Source organism: Blennius ocellaris, assembly GCF_963422515.1.
Source record: "Blennius ocellaris genome assembly, chromosome: 17".
NCBI classification, from domain to species: Eukaryota; Metazoa; Chordata; class Actinopteri; order Blenniiformes; family Blenniidae; genus Blennius; species Blennius ocellaris.
Window position 1 is genome coordinate 14,028,433 of NC_137666.1, and position 21,850 is coordinate 14,050,282.

At 42.4% G+C, this 21,850-nt stretch overlaps 1 protein-coding gene across 1 annotated transcript in view; it reads right to left on the minus strand.

The window, feature by feature from the left end:
• The window catches only part of ralgapa2 (Ral GTPase activating protein catalytic subunit alpha 2), a 101,516-nt gene that overhangs the window by 39,834 nt on the left and 39,832 nt on the right, over positions 1-21,850 (minus strand). Inside the window, exons 17-32 of the mRNA XM_080513392.1 lie at positions 20,882-21,004; positions 19,412-19,497; positions 19,233-19,323; positions 18,919-19,092; positions 17,466-17,648; positions 16,604-16,797; positions 16,366-16,464; positions 15,544-15,699; positions 11,351-11,479; positions 9,292-9,420; positions 9,004-9,062; positions 7,417-7,525; positions 3,280-3,390; positions 2,963-3,031; positions 2,598-2,735; positions 54-231 (exon numbers count right to left, since the gene is read on the minus strand). Coding sequence (XP_080369518.1) covers positions 54-231; positions 2,598-2,735; positions 2,963-3,031; positions 3,280-3,390; positions 7,417-7,525; positions 9,004-9,062; positions 9,292-9,420; positions 11,351-11,479; positions 15,544-15,699; positions 16,366-16,464; positions 16,604-16,797; positions 17,466-17,648; positions 18,919-19,092; positions 19,233-19,323; positions 19,412-19,497; positions 20,882-21,004 — 2,028 coding nt within the window. The remainder of the gene's footprint in view (positions 1-53; positions 232-2,597; positions 2,736-2,962; positions 3,032-3,279; positions 3,391-7,416; positions 7,526-9,003; positions 9,063-9,291; positions 9,421-11,350; positions 11,480-15,543; positions 15,700-16,365; positions 16,465-16,603; positions 16,798-17,465; positions 17,649-18,918; positions 19,093-19,232; positions 19,324-19,411; positions 19,498-20,881; positions 21,005-21,850) is intronic.

Sequence of the window (21,850 nt, forward strand, 5' to 3'; positions counted from 1 at the left end):
CTGAAACATAAAATTCCCTTCGTAAACTTTGTTTTCATTGTTCGATGCCATACCCTCGGCGACGGTGAGCAGGTTGCCAAAGTCAGAGGGGGTGGGCTGCGATGGTGCCGGCTCGCAGCTCTTAACTTGACCCAACATGAGGTCATAATCACTGGACAGGTCCGACAGACTGAGGAGATAGCGGCTTTGTTGCGTGTGCAGGTTGGAGCCGGACACACAGCAGTGCAGTACCTGAAGAACAGCAGAGGGGGGGAAAAAAAAAAAAAAAAAGCAGGACTTGATTACATCGAGATAAAGTGTGCCTGACTAGATTCTGTACAGTGCGGCAGAGAGAAACATTTTGATGACTTAATGTCAACTCTAATATGCACAGACAAGATCTTGTTAGATATGCTGGTGTCTGTTGAGACAACGTACAGTGATGCTCCTGCAGGTCTGTTTTAGACGGACATGATCCAGCAGCATGTGAAAAAGGGGGGTATATGATCTATTTACATCATAAGGCGAAAGGGGGAGGGAGGGAAAGAAGAGGGTCTTTATTGCCACTAATCCATTTCTCCTGTGATGTGTGAGTGTATCGATCTACATAACAGATGGCAGAGCATCCGTTGGCAGAGCTAGATAAGGCGCACTGGGGCAGTTGATTACAGCCATTGGACAGGTTTACACTGTTTGATTTAATTAAGACTTTATCCTTGTGAGCAGCGCCTCACCACAAACGTGCATGCTTGGCCACAAACACATGCACAAGCGTACAAACACACACCTGTATAATGCATAATCTGAGTGGAGGTGTAAAGTTGCGCATCTGAGGGGGCACCTCACACGCCTAATATATGTAGATGAGGGTGCCTCTTATTCGGAGTGGAACAACTCGGGTAAAACCATGCAAAGGCTAATCCCATTCAGAGCAGACATACGCTCACACTTGGCTGAGAGACGCTCACAGAGGCAGTCTGGCCCTGCCATGTGAAACAGTATTGTGTGGGGCAATGCAGACAGTATGTGGATGATTCCACCGAGCAGGTCTCTGGATGCATTGGGGGGGAGGGGGATTGGATGCATTGGGGGGGAGGGGGATTGGAGGCCCGATGCTGAAAAGACCTGAACCAAACAGCTGCCACACCAAAGCCCCAAAGAGCTTCCTCTGTGGAGAGGTAGAAAGGGAGGGGAGGGGACAAACCCACGGCTGTGCTTGACAACTAAGTGACTGCCCTTCGCATAGCAACAGTTCCTGGAAGGGCAACACACAGCGAAACAAGCCTACTGTAGTTAGAAGGGAACACATTGTATGGAGATGCGAGTACGCCACGTACATACACAAATCAAATCATAAAAACACGGAGACGCGTGTGCTTAAGCACCAATGTACCCACCGCTGCAGTCGCTCGTTCCCCTAAAACACAAGTTCACGCACATATGCGCACTCACAGAAGAGTGGTGCAGCTGGCCGCTAGAGCAACCAGAGAGAGCAGATGGAGAAGCTTGAGCTGAACTCCAGTGGACGGATAAGGTCTAGTGCAATGTTCCTATTCACAGCTATGTGCATGTCATCAACTCACCTTTCTTTAGCCGTAATAACACAGGACAGCCTTTTCAATCGCTTCATACACGTATTGTGCTCAGTGTTTGATGGCTACAAAAAAAGAAGTGATTCTTTTTAAACTATAAAAATTGTAATTAATGTGAGGTGAATAATGAATGATCATGTCAGTGACACTGGCCAGAAATGGAATAAAGGGAGATGCTTCCTATTAGTGGAGCCATTCTTGGCTCGGTATTCAGAATCATTAGCAGCCAGCATGTCTGTGGAAATGTATAGATTTCAGTCTTGATATTGCTTTAATACTGTCACACCTTGTGATGCCCGAATGAAACCCAGAGGGGCCATGCCTTTTGTGTGCCGATAGACAACCAATCATGCCTAATTGTCTTTGCTTTCATAGCAGCTGCAGTCTCTCTCATATTAAGACATATTCCATTCAAATCTCCAGGACAAGCGTTTATAGCCCGAGCTTATCAAGTGGACAAAGGGTCCTGTTTGAATAATTGGACCATTTCTTATCAGGGGTGACATCCTTACAAAGATCTGCCGTTGACCGCATCTGCCCAGACAGGAGGGAATGAATAATACCTCATTCATTTGTGCCTGAAGCCGGGCCCTCATCCTCAGGGTCAGACCATAAAGTAAAGTGTGAGAGGGACGAAAACACAGAAGTGGACTGAATATTTTGCATGCTTTAAACATCAAGCTAATGAATGCTGAAAATATTGTAAAGGGTTTTCTGCATATGTCAAATGCAAGTCACGTGTGCGTGTGTGTGAGCGTCTATGCTGCTGAACCACTATAATGTTAAATGAGGCATAGCCATAAGGTCACGGTGGAGTTGAGTTTAATTAAAGTGGCAAGCCCATGTGGCAGGGTGGGGGTGGAGATGTCAAAGCTGAAGTTGTGGTGTCAACGGCCAAAGGTTACATATGTTTCAGGGGACAATGGAAATCAATCAGTAAAAAAGTGCCCATCTTCAAGTCTGTAAAGTGTTGTAACCAAATCCCTTGGTGTTTCTCATTTCCCAGCTGCTTCCGAGGGTACCCACCCTGTAGATGTAGTCCAGCAGTGGGGGTTTGTGGGAAGTGTGGTTGTCCTGTGAAGGCATGGTGATGGGTTCAAGCAGCAGGCTCAGTGGAACGGCCATGCACCAGTCCAACAAGCAGAGCAGCAGCGACACCATCAACTGAGAGGGGAACGAAAAAAAGAGAAGTTTCAACTGACATCACAGCGAAAATATGTGATAAAGAACGGGGTAAATGTGATAGATAATGCATAGAACGAAAATGCATGGTAAGAGATGGAGGTGGAGAAAGAAATCACTTTAGTGGAAACATTCCTCTGCAAATGCCCCTTTCCAATATGATACATCAAGAGCCTTCAGATCTCAGTGCCGTCCTTTCTAGCGTGTACCTTTTTGTCTGCTTCCACTGTTGAGTGCTCGGCACTTGGCAACAAAAAGGCTATTGTAGCCACAAAGATCTGTGTTGGGACAAAACAAGGAGAAAGATAATTGGATGACACACTCCTATTCATCAGCTGAGTCAGGGCCGTGTGCTAAAACGGATGAGAAGCATTGTGATGTGGAGCAGGCATACGTATGAGTAATACCTCACATAAGACTTGCGTTGTATAGCTACAGTCATTTGACAACAAGTTTTCATTTTATTATGATTAAAAAAAAAGGTAATTTGGCTGTGCGAGTATGTGGGTATGTGCAGAAATGTTACCTCAATTATTTTCTTTGGGAGAGCAGCTTCCAGCCTCTGAAGATGTTCCCAGTGAGAGATGAGCAGCTGAAACACGTCACAGGCTACCTGAGCCACCGCTTTGTTTCCAAACTGCACAAATTAGGGGACAAGGCAATGGCGGTGAATAAGACATAGAAACTTGCAAAGTGAGCAACGTTTACAATGGGGCTACAACACAGTACTTGATCAGAATATGTTGATGTATCTGTATGCACAAACAACAATACTCTGCCTTCTTGGACCCAGTTTTAACAAGACACGACTGTGCTTCGTTTTCTTTCCTTCTTCTGTTGATTGCATACACAACAACAGCAGCATTTGAGAAGTGGTTGCTTTCAGTTGCCTTTCTTTGATTTTTCGTCTTCTGACTTGTTGCAACTACAAATTATGCCATGTTGAAATAATCTGTTGTCAAAAACAATCTACTGCTGTAGAGATGCATCTGAATCCCTGAATATGTTGACACGCAAAGTGAAAACAAGTGCATGAAAACATTATTTAGTCTTTTAAGACTTGTATACTGCAAAAGTTGATATCACAATGGCAACAATTTTAAAATAAAGGTCAAGGGACAGAAGGAGAACATCACCTGACAACTAAATATAAAAGTGTTATTCTGAGTCAAGAGATCAAATCATGGATAAAAACAACAATGCAAGAGGCTCCAAAACACTTTTGATAGAACCAATCCAGTTTCCTCAAAGTACTAAAAGGCAGACCGACAGAAATCATACCATCGAGAGATCAATACACAAGGCTTTGTGCACAGAGAGACAGAAAACCAACTTCATTACAGTTACACAATTTGCCAAATAAAGAAGCAGGACTCCATTCAGCGAAAGTCCTCAAAAGGAGACCTATCGAGTGGTGGTGTCAGAGGATGAGCGGCTTGTAAAAACCACTACTCAGGAGAGAGAACAAGGCCAAATCTGTGAGGTTATACCAGCATTTCACAGCTGATAACTGATGAATTCTTGTTAGGGAACTGGAGCAGCAGCAGGCGGGTGGAAGTAAAAATAGGAACAGGTGAGAGAAGGCTATTGTGATGGACTGTCGACCTGTCCGGGGTGTACCACCCACAAACAGCTGGGATCGCCTCCAGCACCATGTGGTCCTGTGCTGGATGAAGCAGTACGCGAGATCATTGGGTAGAGAGAAAATGTATAACTGTGGTGGACGCAGCAAAGCTTCATGTGTTCTGGTTTTCATAAAAGAGGATTGAATTTGACGCGATTAATAAAGTAGACACATCTAAGACATTACAAAAACGACGTATAGACCACAGAAGACTGCTCCTAGGTCTTCATGTCCATTCTTCCTCTGACTTTTAACATTAAAACAAAGAGCATACGTTCCTGCTTTGACATCGTCATAGCATGCCGTCAGTAAAGCTTTATAAAGCTTGCTTACGCACAAAACAGGTCCTGAAAGATTCGTACGCCACTTGTGTTTCGTTAGTGGAACACTACTACTGAATCAGTAGCACCATGTTCATATGTCATAGTTTCATCTTCAAATGATACTGAGCGGTGGCTAGAACTCATTGATTATTAATTGTGACAAAGTGTGTAACAATCAGTCTAATTTCAGAGTAAGCACATAAATAGCGCAGTGACAGCCGTGAATAAAGCTGCAGTGTGGATGCGCTGGTGTTGTGCCAAAAACTGATTCCCGTCCACAGGAGCGCACACTGACTGGCTTTCGCCAGTCGATGAGGACGCCTGTTCTGTTCCAGCTGCTTTTATTAGGATTTACAACTTTAAAGTACAAATACACTAAGCTGTATGCACACGGTAACGACGAAAGTGAGTCTCTGGGTAAGTGAAAACATTTATTGCAATTGAGATAATTTACCAATGGGTTACATGTAAAATAAAGAAATGATAGATTTATATCACTTATTTTATTACATAAGTGATACAGTTTAGTATATTTTTACGTTATATGACTGTAAATCCTGAAAAGCTACAGTCATGCGCTTGGGATGCACTGCTGCTGGAGACAGACGACCTCCTCCTCCACCCCATGCTTGTGTCACAACTGTGAGGGCTGTTTTGGGGTCCAGCAGTGTGCTGGGGTGCTGACCCCATGATGTCACTCTCCCCTGGCCTCCACCTTCAGATCAGATTCTTCTTCTCCACCTCTCCATTTCCAGCGGTGACGTGCTGCCGAATTCTTGTTTTTTTCTTTTATTAGTGATTCCACTACTGTGACCACCAGATAATATCATTTTCCTGACCTCCACCTCCTCCATGACTGTTTCCCTCCGTAAAATTCCTTTTCTTCGTCTTTTGCGTGTTGATCAAATGTCGGTGATCAACAGGCTGATTGACATCTAAAAATATTGACGAGGCACCTTGCATTGACGATGTATGGTAGGAAGTGTTGAGGGCGGGAGATGAACGGTGTAACCTTCCAGGTGGATCACGATCTATAAAAGGAAAGTGTGTGCAGATGTGCGTAGGCCCGGTTTTATTGATCCCAATTTTTTTGGGGCGCGCACCATTTTCAGCGTTTGGGCAGACGTAGATTCCTAGTGGGAATCATATGCAATTTTTTATAAATGAGGCCCCAGGTTCAGTTGAGATAAAACTATCCTTTCAGAGTATAGGAAGAAAAGACTACTGTTATATATAGATATAGATATAGATATATAGATAATGCTTCCAAATATAATGCTTGAACTTTCCTTGCAGGATAGAGACAAACTTGTCTAGGAATGAACATACATGCAGAAAAATTATTTTCACAATACCCTTTCTGCAGAAATATTTGTCAAAGTTGCAGAAAAGTTTTAAAGGATTTTTAGGAGTTTCAATCAGTAACACTCTCGATGGATCTTTTGTCGTCTTTTTGATTTGAGGCAGCTATACTCTAAAACGACTGCAGAACACAGTTGCTCCAACATAATAGTAATAAAAAAAAAGGGTTTTGCCAACAACCGACTGTACAAAAATGGTCATTTTCTTTAAATCTACTTTTTCGTTTACTGTGCAGATAATCAGCATAATTTCATTTCACTTCAAACCATGGCTCATTTTCTCCGACCTCATTGGAGGAAAGAATTGAGCTGTTGACAATTTTCTTTCAAATGTGGATTTTTTCAGTGATTTGAAATTCTTTGTGGAGAAATAGAATTTCCCATTTCTTCTAGCTGAATGCCTCTCAACATGTAACAAGGGCAGACAATGTGGGGAGTGCAGAAATGGCCAAACACAAAAAGGGGCCCTGAGAGTTCAGCACCTGCTTTTAGAAAAGAGACTCTCAGTACCACTCTTCCCCCTAGATCCCCCACCCAGCCGCTACCCTCTATTTTGGGGCTGGCTGAGTCTGTGTGTCAAGTTGTACAGGGGAGTGATTACTGCTCCATTAGAGAGGGGGTGGGGGGTGGGTCTGTGGTGATGGGGAGGAGGGCGGGGGGGTTGCTCGACCAGGAAGCTGGGAGATGTAGCTGCTTAAATTGGCCCACATCTACTGAGAGCGAGCAGCGTGGAAATTACGCCACCGCCCCAACCCCTTTTCCATGAAACACACACATTTGTACTTGTGCGCACACGCACACACACACACACACACACACACACACACACACACACACACACACACACACACACACACACACACACACACACACACACACACACACACACACACACACACACACACACACACACACACACACACACACACACACACACACACACACACCTTGTGGTTCTCTGCATCTCTTCACTCAGGGAGAAGAGAGGGCTCTTCCAAAATACACCCATGAGTCACATCACTGGAAATGTTTTATTCTCACACTTTTTCTCCCCTCACTATGTTGAAATTGTTCTGCAGTCCTTTTATGTAATCAACTATCATTTCTGCTGGAGCTAAACACCACGGCGCTTGCATGGTAAAACAGAAAGGCGCTTCTTGCTCGAAACAGTATTCACTGCAACACACTGTAATGATGAATAGATATTATTTTCAATTATATGATCATAGTGGTGAACACCTCTTTTTTCCAATTTAAATCAAAATATATTTAGATAAGAAAAAAAACCCAAAATTGAGCATGTATAACAGGTATGGGTGAATATGAAGTTTTTCTTGAATCCGAGGGTCACCAACCTTTAGTGTTACACCCAGGACATTTATGGCATCTTTAACTTGGAGATGAATGCTCTTTTGCATCAGTTCCTCACACACCCACAGTCCCAGACTGCACACGGCAATGCACCTGAAATACAGAGACAAGTAACTCACACAAAGCACAAACAAATATTCACAAATAAATGTTAAAACGTTTAGAAAATCGCATGAGACATACCTTTGCAGCTTGGCAATAAACACACTTACAATTATTTCTTAAAATCTTAAAGATCTTTTTAGTCTATTCTATTTATTACAATAATCATTCTGTTATTAAAAGAAATGTTTTTAAAATTTACTCCTGCATAAAGTATAGTACTTAAAAAATTATTTTAATAACAGAATGATTATTGTAATAAATAGAATAGATTACTTGCAATAGAATATTGCAAGTAAAGTACTATATAAATCAATATATGAAACACGTTTGATTGATTGATTGATATTCAGGAACTATTCATTAGTGATGAATGAGTCCTCTTCCACTTGCATAAATCTCACACCTACATTTGAGTCGAAACTTGACTGCAGTGTAAGTAAAACACAGTTATTCTCAAAGTTCAAATCTGAGAGTATCACTTTTATTCTCTTGAACTGGAAACAGGAAGTTGCAGAATAAACAGACATCTGCATTCATATTAGCCACGAGTCACACCACATGCACACAATTTGTCATGTGGTCCAATTTGATGTTTTGAATGAATGAATGAATGCAGCACATACTGTATATGCAGAATTGCAAGTGGAAATCGCGTATCAACATACACTGTTTTGACAAAAATATTTGCTCGCCTGCCTTCACACGTACATGAACTTTGGTGATATCCCTTTCTTAAACCAAATAATTTTATGTGACGTTGGCCCACCCTTTGCGGCTACAAAAGCTTCAACTCTTCTAGAAAGACTTTTCACAAGGTAGAGGAGTGCTTTTGTGAGACGTCTTTATCATTCCTCCTGAAGGGCATCTATGAGGTCAGACACTGATGTGGGACAAGACGGCCTGACTCACAGTCACCAAAAGGAGTTCTATGGAGTTAAGGTCAGGACTCTGTGCAGGTCAAATTCTTCAACACTAAACTGGCTTATCCAGGTCTTTATGGACTTGCTTTGTGCACTGGTGCCAGAAGGGGTCATCTCTAAACTGTTCCCACAAAGCTGTAAACATAAAATTGTCCAAAATGTCTTAGAATGCTGAACCTTACAGACTTCCTTTCACCGGAACTCAGGGGCTATGCCCAACCCCCGAAAGACAAGCCCACATCATATCGTTCCCAGTCGTGTCCACTTGGTTGTAGTACGACCAACAGTTGAGGAATATTTAGTAGCGAGGATATTTTACTGCTGGACTTATTGCAGGAATTCACTGAGATCCTGAGAGTGACTCATTCTTTCACTAATGTTTGTAGAAGTAGTCTGCATGCTTCGGTTTCATATTATACACCGTGGCCATGGAAGTTATTGGAACACCCGAATTCCAAGACTTGAATAGCTGAGGAAATAGATTTGGCAATAGAGTAAAGATGAAATGTGATGTGTTAACACTGTTAATAATATTGCTCAGCCTACCGGGCCCCTTCACTGTGTTCCTTCATGGCTGCCTCCAGCAGGAGGTTGACCAGGTAATCCTGAATAGAAAAAAAATAACACTGGTTATTCTCATACAGCTGAAAGTAACGTTTGCTGAAAGTTGATAAAAAAAACAAAAACAAACAAACAAAAAAACGTGATTCCATCTTAGACATAATATCATCAATGTTAACATTTTGCAGAAACATACACAGTTATTTTTTCCTTTTGTTTTAGTAATTCACCAGCAGTGAAGGTATGCTGACAGTAATCAGGATGACTATTTACCTTGATATCCTCCTTGCCAACATGGATGTCATCGGAGCCCGGCACATGTTGCAATACAGGAATGTGGTGGTAAAGATTGGGGAAACACGCCAGGGAGCCAAGGATTGTGTGAGCCTCCATCCTCGGAGCCTGGCGGAGATTACAGATTGGGGGGGAAAAGAAAAAAAAAAAAAATCATCAAAAAACAACTATTACATCATTAATTCCTGAAAACAACACGAAAACACGCCACTACCAGGAAACGGGAAGGCCACAATCCATGGGGAAAGGATTGAAGGGATCCAGCTGAATTAATTTAATCGTTATTCATGATTCTGCTGATGTTGGAGAGAAAGACATGGCACATGGTTGGTGTCGGGAAAAACAAAATGACTGATTAAATGTGGGATGAATGCAGCTCCAAAGCAGATTGAGCATGTTGTTGCACCTGATGAGCTGCTATGAAGCTGAATGGAGATAATAAATCTATGCAGGGGGATATGAAAATATCCGTCAAGCACACCAGAGAGACACGGCACATATAAATGGCCTTCTGTTTTGGACACATCATGAAGTTAAAAGGAAGAAACAGTTTTCAATCTAAATCGGCGCAAACTGGGGAAAAAGAATATGTTGTTGGCATCGTTGTGAAGATACATACTTTACAAAGACTCAATATCATCTATCCAGCTTCTGTATCATTTTATTCAACTCAGAGTCGTGGTAAAAGTGGAGTACTGTACATCATGCCCATGGAGGGAGAACATGTGAACTCCACACAGAAAAGCCATCAAGCTCAGACTAAAACCAGGGATGTCCTTCCTGTGAGGCAAAGTTGCCAACCAGTATTCCAACATGCACATTGGTCTATTACTTGATTCATTTCAATGCAGAGTCCACATTACCCACTTGGTTTAAGACCATAATCACATTAGTTTCTTAAATCAAATAAACACCACTGAGAGTCATAGTGACACTACATGTAATGCTCATGTGCATTTAATGAAACACTCGTCATTCAAGCCCTCTCTCTCTAATTACAGCCATTTGATTTGTAATCAACTGCTTTATGCCTCTTAAAAACAGCTGCATGCTTCTATAAAAGAGGTGAAGATGTGTTTACAGGTACGAGGTGTCTGAATTAAATTGAAGCACAATATTTTATTGAGTTCAACGAGATAAAAGAATGCTCGTGATTACTTTCTTACAAGACAAACAAATAAAAGGGCACTTGAAACAAGTAGTTGCCCAGACAGCCCCCGACATAATATCATTTGTGAAATAAAAGCCGTTGGGAGAACTCGTCAAAAACATAAATGAGATTTCTTAGTAGCATGAAGATGTTTGCCCTGTGATGGACTGGTGATGCACCTCGACTTCTCCGACACCGAGATGGAACGAGACCCTACGTTGGATAAACCAGTAAAGAAAGTGGATGGATGTGACTTTGTGTTTGAGTTATATTCACTAACACAAGATTAAAGAAGCAAGCTTGTATGTAATAAGTGTGTGGTTTGAGTCTCTGGACACCAGAGGAATGGAAACCACTGTTAGTCCCCACCCTGAAGGCGACTATGGTGGACCCCTGAGCAGGGCTCGTAAAGCCACAAATGTTCCCTGGGAGCCACACAGCGGTCGCCCACTGGTCCTTCTCAATTGGTTAAATGCAGAAGTCAAACGTTTCGGCTGTAAAGTCCACAGTTGCCATCTCTACTTAGTTTCTAATCATTTTTCCATTAGTTCTACGTCTTCCTGACATGCTGTGCAATGTCATGAAATCAATGATACCACTAGAGTAAATGATACTCTCTTAAAACATTTGTGACATTTAGTAGTTCACGTTCTGCTTGACGGCACAAATTCATCTGAACTTCCTAAAGCCAGGAAGCTGCAAAAGTAAACTATATAAAAACAGTAAATGATCTAGACATCTAGCCATTCAAAGAACATATTAATAGATCAGCTATGAGGATCTACTGGTTTTGGCACTGAATCTTGGCATGAAATATTTTTCTAATTTCCACTTTACACTTCCTGCAAAAAAAAAAAAAGAAAAAGAAAAAAGAAGAGGGGTTTCTACCTCAGAGGAGTCCGAGGCGAGGACGCAGGCAGCGGCCGTGATGAAATCTCCAATGAGCATGGTGAAGCCTGGCAGGCCGAGGAAGAAGAAGCGGGGAGAGCAGGACCGTATGATGGTGTTCAAAACATCCTGATGACAGGAGCAGACATGCAGCGGTGTCAAAGGGAGGTGAGCCACAATCTCTGCATTGATCTTAATGAACCCTCTCAGGAGATTGATGGGATTTATTTGGATTTTTTTAGGGGGGCAAAAAAGGGCAATGGATGAGGTCTGATTAACCATTAGGTGAGTGTAAGGGTTTAATCGAGTGAGCTGCAGTGGAGAAATGAGCCGAGTTATGACACAGCCAACAAAATATGTCGGAAAAACGATTCCCAGTTATGTGTGGGTTTTTTGCATTTGTTAATCTTGTTACTGTGGGTGGAGTGAGGCGGCAACTGGGATATTTTGTAAATGAGTTTCTCGACATGGCAGGGAAAAAGCTTTTCACTTCAACAGGTAGGATATTTTAAAACGTGGAGGGGAGAGTGAAGCACTCAGGAGTTCATGTCACCCCCCCAAAAAAAACAAAAAAACAACTCCACTTTGTGTAAGAAAAAGGAGAGTGAGTAAGAGAGAGAGATAGAGCAGATGGAAATCAGGACGAAGAACAAAAGACCTCAACTTTCATGAGTCATACGGATGTACACACATAGAAGCAAATCTGTAATTAAAGCCGGAGACGAAGTATTGCTTTGCTGAGGTACGAGAGGCTCGGAGGCAGATGAGGGCTCTGACAGCGCTGACATATGCTGTACATGTCTGGTGGGGACTGTGCACAAAACTGCTCAAGTATGTATGGTGTAATACCACACCCGACAAGAGCATAAAAAGATGTTAACAGCTTTTCCATGCTATATTTAGTTGGTAACCCTGCAGCAAAGAGGTTTAATTATTCCCCGACAATAGGATTGACAATCTTTTAGTGGAAAAAAAAAAACACTCACAGGTATGAGGTTGAAGCATCTCCGTGAGACAGAAAGATTGTCACCCCCTCTCTTATCTGAGACATGCATGTGCTTTTGTGTGTACAAAGGCAAGGTCCAGGCTAGGAAACACCTGCCTTCTTGGCCATAAACTTGAGTAAATCGGACAGTTCAAACATTAGCCCGTTTCCAGCTGAACCGAGTGGCGACCTTAACAAATACACAGGCGCTCTCTTTCTCTCCCTCCATCTCTCTCTCTCTCTCTCTCTCTCTCTCATACTGTACCACCTATCTATCTGTGACATTAATCACCAAAAGCTTTGGTAAACACTGAATGCAGGTGAACAAAAGAAGAACAGAACAAACACAGCAAGGTAATAAGTCAAACCAACACCGGCGCTGCTTGTGGAAAATTGGTGGGAAGAGCTTCAGGATTGAGGACCCATTTTACCCTCATTTTGTTGGTAATTGACCTCTGAAGCGTAATGTGCAGTGCAGTCAGAGGTAATTAGCAGGCAACAAACTGTTTCTTGATTGCCTGAAATGAGCATTTTAGAGGAAGCCACAAATGTAAAATGCAAAGTGCTTTCAATTGTATGTGTAAGTAGAAGAGACCTGGTTTGAGCTGTGTGTATAGAAATCAGAATTGAGAAATGCGGGTCGGGGGACAAGCACACGCGGCACCGTGTCGGCAGCAGGAATGGCCCCGCGTCAACAAAAGGTGCATTAACGTAACTTTGAATAGAGCCACCTCGGAGCCTTTTTTTTTTTTTTATGTGGCCTCATCTCCAGGAAAGCACACGCTTTCCACCTGTCGGCCCCCAGGGTGAGAGGGTTCACTCTGGCATTACATCACTCTGCACCGTATCGGACAATTTTGGTCTCATTTACACAACGAGAACAGCTCCAGTTGATTGTGGGACCAAATTACTGATGAAATTCGAGAGATGTTTCCCTACGTGAGCTGCTGGGGGAAAAAAAAACAGGTTCGACCAACCTGCATAACTATGAGTTTAATCAGTCAACCAAGTCGCCGGCTTCGGGGTCAACCTTCAGATCTGGCAGCACATAAATAACACAAAACTTGTGAGTTTATAAAAAATAACAACGTTTTATTAAAGATGAAATTAAGTTAAGTAGGCAGACGCTCCCTCTGTGCAGGCGAGGAATACTATTTATCCACTTATAGTGAGGTTGTGTGTTAATGCCTTCAATGGGGGCTTAAAGTGAATGACTGATGCATGCTCCAACCTACAGGATGCAGGGAAAAGATGTATAAAAGCTTTGTGTGCACTTCACTATATTTTACAAAAATACTATTGCGGTCCAGATTGTAGGCCTATTAGATAGATTACTGCTATTGTGTTGTGGTCAAGCCTTTGTGAGACTAGTGGCCAAAGAGTGACAGACAATCAGGACAATAGCCCTGACCTTGGCTCTCTGTCAATTGGAAGGAGAATCCCTCTGAGGGAAACTGTCATTTTCCTCAGGGCTTAGTGGATTTAAACTCAGAGGATTTACACTGGGATTCCTCCTGTTGTCCACCGAGAGAGGCAGATTTGGCTACTTGATAGAAACGCCAAATATGAGAGGATTTAAGAATACAAAAGAAACAAAATAATGACACGATTTAAAAGTGAGAAGTAAACTTCAGTTGTAAATAGAATCCAAGACAACGCGATTAAAAATTTCAGTAAAACATTGAGGCAAGTGTTGCTGTTACAATTTGCCACTTTCCTCCAGTCAGTGCATCTGATTCATGGTTTTGACCATAAACAAGTGCCAATGCTTGCAACAAGTCATATGTAGAGTTATTTATTAATACCGGTTCATGTAGGAGAACAGTTGTGAATAATAGTGTGTAGTCCATCTTGTACAGAATTTCAGAGAAGAGTTCAATCAAATTTAATGATTTCTATGCAACAAAAGGTGACTTGTTTATCATTTTGTAAACCAATCTAAATCCAGTAAATGACACACAGGTCTTAATTCGTCACACTCTGAGATATACATTTTTGCTGAGGGAATTTATAATCATTACTATCATAACTTGCACACAACCCTTCACAAATAATTTTTTTCCAAGCTTAAAGAAAAAATATGTCCATTTAAGAAAAGAAAAAAAAAAGTGTATGCATGATTTAAAAAAATATATATCATTTTTTAAATGCAAAAGTGGATGTTTTCCCCTTGTTGTAGGTGCAGCGGGAGGGTGTGGTGGGGGTGAAGGCAGGGGGGGGGGGGGGGAAGGGGAGGCGGGGGTGGAATGAGAGCCACTTTCTTATGATAAGCAGGCGTGCGGCTGTCCTCTATTGTGTGGCGTGAGGACTCTTTTCTCCGGCCAATTTGAGCATGCTTCAGTGGCCAGCCTGGCTCTGGCCCCCCAACGCATTATACAGAGCCACAACAAAAGCTGGAGAATGCTGCCCGGTCGCTCGGTGTGCCCCCCCTCATTGCTCCACTCTACTCTACCACGTTCCCCGGCCTCCTCCTCCCACTCCTTCACACACTCGCGGGCGGGCAGGACGGTCTCCTCTGGGCCCCTGGCCGACATGTCGGTCTAACGGAGCGCGACAGACGTCAGTCCTTAATTAATCACGTATACACGACAGGGGCTCCAAACATTATTTAACGACATGGAAAACATTCTAATAAGCTTGTCGCGCTGCCAAGACGCAATAGAAATCCTGCCGGGAGGGCCTATACATATTACAGACATAAATACTACGCATGCATACAAAACACCACTTTCGTATCCCTGCCCTTTGTTTTGGTATTCCATTCATCTCCACCGAGACCCATAAGGAAGCAAAAGAGTTGTGTCAGATTTCAGTATGGGGAATCATGAGGCCTAAAAATATGGAAGATAAAACACTAGTTGGTGAGCACGTTTTTTTTTCTCCCTCTTTTGAAAAAAATAATAAAAATCACACCCAAATCATAAATTGTATCTATATGATTGGTGTTTTCCACCACCCTCAACCTGATCCCCAATGCTTCTCAGTGTTTTATTACGTGCAAACACAGTGGGAATGTTTAGCAAGACGACAGCAGAAACCACTAGTTGAATATCAGTCATAAAGTATATGGCATATTAGCAACTACAAATGACTGTTTGCAGCCTTCTGACTCGGGCCGGAGCCGATATATTTGCTTTATGTGCCACCTGCTGGTGGAAGACGAGCAGTCTGACGGCCTTTAGCTGCTGGCGCCGTCTGCTGGCCATACCTGGTCTTCACTGGTGAAGCCCTTGTGCATGATGTGGTAGAGATGCACCAAGAAGTCACTGTTTGGGAGCACATCCTGGTGCCTGGTCATCATCTCACAGATGAGCTTGTAGGCCTGCAGCTTCCCGGCTTTGTACTCTGCAGGTAACATGGTGGCCTGTGGAGAGGCGGAGGGGGGGTATCAAGGTCAGCAAAAACTGAAGACTGGCATGTTTTCAATGCTGGAGAAGAAGCTTGGGAAGATCAGAAGTTGTAAAACAGTGTTTTCTTTTTTTTTTAATTAAAAAAACAACCCTACAAATTGTACTACACACATTTCTTTTCATAAGCCGCATGTTATATATATACCGTCTTTATTTTCAAGATTGTGTTGGTCAAACGCAAAGCCTGATGCATTTGAATGCAAGATGTATTCACACTGACCAGAAGTTACTAGAAAACTGATAACATTCAGGGAAAAAGATTTGATTGATTCGAGGAAGAAACAAGTGGATCTGGTTAATGTGATTCTAGAGTTTGAAATAAAATGCAGTTGTTTACTGTGAGATGGAACCAAAAACACTCACAATTGTTTACAGATAAGTCATTGACTCAAGTCTCAGCTACAACATATCTTTCTCACTGTAAAAAAATAAATTGAAGCTGTCAAAAGTCATCAGACATAAAATAATAAAAAAACAAACTCTAAGAACTTTCCGCCATCAGACAAGACTTATATAGTTATAGTTGTGTAACTTTAAGTGTGTAAAAATTGTATTCATTGTATGTCCTTTAATAGCTTTGTTTTAATTAGAATTGTCTACATATGTTGAGCGGTTCCCACCCTGAAGAGCCAGGACGCCAGCATTCGAAGGGGAGGGATGAAGGCAGGTTGAGGAGGCGACGACTGGTTGTCCACACTGATCCCAAGGTTGTCCCGAATCTGTGGGCACGAGGAACACAACAACATTACCTGAAATCTCTGCCGGCTTCACTGCACGACAGAATACAAAGTCCCAGTTCGAACGGAGGGTCACCCAACATTACAGGATGACAGGAAGCGCCTCGTTTTGCTGTTGTACCTTTGCCAGTTTGTGCCAGAGATCGTAAAGGTAGGAGAAGACCTTGGCGTGGATTTTGGGACAGCGGATATTGTTGACATCTCCCAGGATCCCCAAAATCCTCCTCCACAGAACGAAGGCAGAATCAGCATGCCAACCAGTCAGAGTCCCACCGGCGATGATGCTGACGTCATCAGCCAGACACTCACTACTGTCTGCACGGTCAAAAACAAAGTATTGAAAGCTTTAGGGCACAGAAGCAAATGTTTGGCAAAGCTCACACTCGTTGGCACCCAAGAAAAGCAAACAGTATTTAACATTGCTTAAGAGACGAGATTCAGTCAACAAGTTTATTGAAACATTCATGAAACCCTCAAGAGTTTTGAGACGAGCTGAAAAAGATTAAAGATCACTGAAAACCACATGACTGTTGACTGAATCGTTTGTCTTTCGGTGCGTTTTCCCAAATGTATTTAAGTTTTAAAATGTTTAGACACTGAAACACGTTTGGGAAACAGGAACACATTGCATGCACTACCCAAATAAATTGTGGGAGAATAGTGCCACCTAGTGGGCAGTAAATGAACAGTGGGAACTGGACGAAACTGGGAAGTGACAGAAAAGGATGGTGGTGCAGATCCAAGACGATTAAAAATGCGTTAAAAAGGGGGAGTTTGATTGAAAAAAAAACAAAAAAAAAGGATGTTTAGCTCCAAGACAAACCCTAGATGTGTGAGGAAACTGAACAGGGAGCGGGAAATGTCACAAATCAGAAATGACAACAGGGAAGGAGTCATGAAAGGGGTGAGATAAAGAGCATGGCGATCTAATGTTGAGGTCGACTGGGCGGCCTTTTTGATGAGTAGCAGCTAGGAAGCAGTACCCAAGTGGTGTGGCATGTGTAAGACAGACTGATGCATGGTGTCGTCCAGGGGGCAGTCCCGCGGGCACTCGGTGTGCACCAGCAGGGCTGGCGAGGAGGGGGGGTTCTGGGGGTAATGGTAGTGGTTGTGGAGGTGGTGGTAGGACGGGGGTGCAGAGTGGGGAGGGAGGGCACACTCAGGACCTAAAAACGACAAAGGGGGACAGGAATAAAACCAGGGAGCACAGGGACACTATGATCACAATGTAGGAAACAGACCGAAGATCACGCACAAAGGTGGGACGACCACAGGGGGAACCAGCAAAATGTCCATCGACAATTATGGAGGGAGTAAACATTGGGCTGAAAAACTTCCTATGATAACATAGCTATGAGGAAAACCCTCGAGTTGTCTCTAAATCAATCAGCAGGCTAATGACCATGTTTTCTTGAACTGAATGCATCACTTGGACTCGCACCTCAAAGAGGCTGCAGAATTAATGAAGTCTTTAAAGTCCAGTTCTCTGCCTTGAACTCGCTTCTCTTTTTAGTGAGCACATCATTGATCGTCTCGTCATCTACAGGCCTCATTTACTAAAGTTCTGCAAGTGTCAAAATGTGCAAACACAAGGGAAAGCTGATGTGATAAATACACCGTGGACTGCATGTAACAGCAACAAATAACATGCAGTTGTCACAATAATGTGATTTACGTTTGTGAGAATATCAGCTTTGCTCACATCAGTTGACCTTTTTTTTTTTTTTTTTTTAGAAAAATGGCTGCTGTTATTGGATGAAGAGGCATTTTCTAACATCCCCCCCATCTTAGATGTGTGTGAGATTTTATCATAAAGACATTTGTAGGTCTTAACATCTTTTCCTGATTATTTTTCATCACAGATTTGACCTTGTGAGTCTTCTCCCATATTATGTCTTTTTCTTTCCAAGTTCAAATTATGGTTTGCTGTAACTCTCCCATGCGTTGCTTACCTTCCTTCACCAACACCTTCAACTCCATGTTATTAAAAACAAAACAAACAAAAAAAAACAACAACACATTTTGCGTTTGCAAGCACTTAGCGTTCCATCCACTTTGCCATGATGGACGCAGTAAAGATCTATACATACTCCAGGTAGGGACAGAGAAATGTGCTTGCTCTCACACTGTTAACTACAATTTAGAATGCGTAAATGGTTAAAGCAGAAAACCAAATGAGCCACTTTCATTTAGTCTCTCAGGAGTTCTGCACTTTTCTCTGCTTTAGAGTCGTATGTGTCCACCCCAACAAGCTCAAAACCCTCTTTTAAATATTCCCGTGCACATGCCGGTAATAACAATATTACTCTTAACTCATCGTGTGCGTAACACCCATATACTAAAAGTCAAATCTGTTGGCGTGAGAGCATTAATTTTTTATTTCAGATCAGCTAATTGACTTGCGTTCATTTAAATTTGGTTTAATGGTTAATGTACCTGCTAGTGCTTCATTGTGGCTGAGCAGCAGACTCCCGTGGCTGTGGGGATCAGCCGTCACGTCCATGTGAGCCGACTGTGTGGACTGAGTGTCGGCCTCCTCGTCGAACCCCTGCCAGTTCACTTCAGCTTCATTCAGGTAGCCGTTGGACGCCTCACTGCTTACGCTCTCGCCTGGGAAAGAAAAGTGGGTAGAGTAGGCTCATACAGAGAAATGTAAATCTAATCAGCGCAGATTTAGATGTGGAACTCAGATTAGAACACGGCCACACATGATTTATTATCATTATCGTTGCAACATTACTCCCATTTACTTTTTTCTCTGAGCTTGGGCCTTGTGACGTTCATGTGTCCTTCAGCATTGCAGTCCGTATCAGCTGGACTGCTGCTCTGCTGGATCAAGATCTAGAAACACAGACCAAAACGGAGACATGAGCGGATTCTTGTTTCATTACTTTAACATAAAGTCACAAGACAGGATGAGCCGTCTTACCGCTGGTGGCTCATTGTTCTCTCTCCTGCTCTCAGACATCTGGCCCTCAGAGCCACAGGAAGTAGGGGAGTACTCTCTCTTCTGGGCTGAAAGACAAATAGGGATGTTGTAATAAGGCTCAGTATTAACTTCATTTAAATGCATTCACTTCCCTTTAATTGCGCGAAAGACATGTTAGTTTTAGAAAAATCAAATGTCGGCAATATTTCATGATGAAATTTACAAACTATCTGCCTTGAATAACAATACTACTCTATCGAGATTTTTCTGACAGAAATCTACCTGAGGCTCTTGAATACCCAAACAAAATCCGACAATTTTAAACACTTCTTCGAACAAAGTACAGTGAAATGTAAAAAAAACAAAAAAAACTACTCCTGCTACTGCACTATGTATGTTTTAACAACATCAAAGCTTTGAGGCTAATTTATCTTTCACAGCAGCCTCACCGATGTCTCAGCTCAGGTCTCAGTGTTAAGTGCCGGCTGCTCTTAAGAAATACGTTAAAACAAATCGATGTTTTCATTGAGATGTTTACAATTTGCTTGGTATTTTAGTGGGCCAGAAAGGTCTTATATTTGACAACTGTTTTAGACCAACAGAGAAGCAGAAGGCTGACTGAAGGGTCAGTAAAAGCTTAACCTACTGAATCCTGAACAGTGGCTATTGTGAAACTCCACGTTATTAATAAAATTAATGGCAATTTTGATGCGACATGCTTTATGAAATAAAAAAAAGCTTAAACTTGTTTTGAATGGGGGGGGGGGGGGGGGGGTGCTGCCTTATAATCACTAATTAGTTTTCAAGCTGCATATAGTAACTGCAAGCTCCTTTCAGGTGAACATCTCCATAAAAAAAGACCCGAAACCCACCCCACAATTTTTCTTTTCTCACTCCTTGACTCTGCCGCACGTTAAATGGGTTCAAACTTTCTCAAGGATGAAACGCTTTGGAGGCCACAGCTGCAGGATACAAAGGTTAATATGGTACACCACAAAGGGCACAGATTTCCAGATTCTGTGTGTGTTGCTTTTATGAAAATTGGGAATTACAGACTGCTTTGAACAAGTTTTTTTTTTTTTTTTTTTATAATCTATTGAAACCACACTGTTGTGAAATGGAAGGAAAAAAAAAAGATAAGCAATTTTATTTGTTTGAAAACAGAAAAATGGCCACTTCAATTTCATGCTTGGGAGTTTCTGAGTTTCTACAGTCTACATACGTATATTAGGTGAATTGGTGTATTCAGATTTCCTGTGGGTGTGAATGTGAATACATGGATTCAGTTTTAATTTATCTGTACATTACCTATCCATTCATATTCTGTCCTCCAACAAAATCAAATAGACACGAGTCTATAGCACTTGGGTTATAGCTATGCTATGCAGCATATTTATATATTATATAAAAGTGTTTTAAGATTTGCTGTATCAAAACACGGGGGAACGTAATTTTTCTGTCTGCACATACCTGGTAAAGTGTCAGAAAGCTGTTGGGTGATGTCTGAGGTGCTGCTGCTACGTGGCAGAGGGCTTTCTCTGCCTCCCAGCTCCTCTTCGCCCCCACACTCTGACAGCTGACACTCCTCCACATCTGACAGTCACAAAAGAGAGGCATTGTGAGTACGCGTCACGAGAAAGCACCGGATGTAATGCAAATCCTTAAACGGGCACAAATTGGGGTGAGTCTCTTTAAATCTGACATTCATGAGAGCATGGTGAGAAAGTGGGACATGCAGTGGTGCACACGCTGGTTAAGGAGATTTCTAGAGAAGCAGATTTCTCAGCTAGCAACACAGAATCGGTTCACATTAACTGTCTACTGTAATCCCAACAGTGTCACAGCAAAGACTGAGCATGGCAAGAGGTGGGAGGTTTCAAGAGATGGATGGAAGAGGCAGGGTGGAGGTCACATACATACAAACGCATGCAGCTCTCTCCACACACTTTACCTGAGAGTCTGTGAGAGCAAGCAGAGTTACCAGAAGATATACCAGGCAAGAAAGAGCTCACAGTGTGGAGCAGCATTGGAACACTTTTAGTAGTGGGCAAAGCCTCGTACAGATGAACACAGTTGCTGATGGACTGGCTTCGCTTAGCTTCCATCAGGAGAAGAGAAAGAAAAGGGGGGGAAAAAAGATGGAGAGTGGAAACAGAAAAGAGGTAAAGGATAAGAAGACAGTATTCAGTGACAGTACAGAAGCTTACTATGAGAATATATATTTCTCCAGCAAAGCAGAGGAAATGACCAGCAGAGCCTCAGTTTCACCCAAACAGGTTTTAAATATACAGTCTATAAAGAATGATACAAAATGATCTGAACCAAATGAAGAAACAATTAAACTGATTCACACAAACTAGATTTAAGAAACATTTAATATTTTTCAGTTGGGTTTTTGTCCCGGCTCATAACAGTTCTTGTGTTATTTGGCTTACAAGT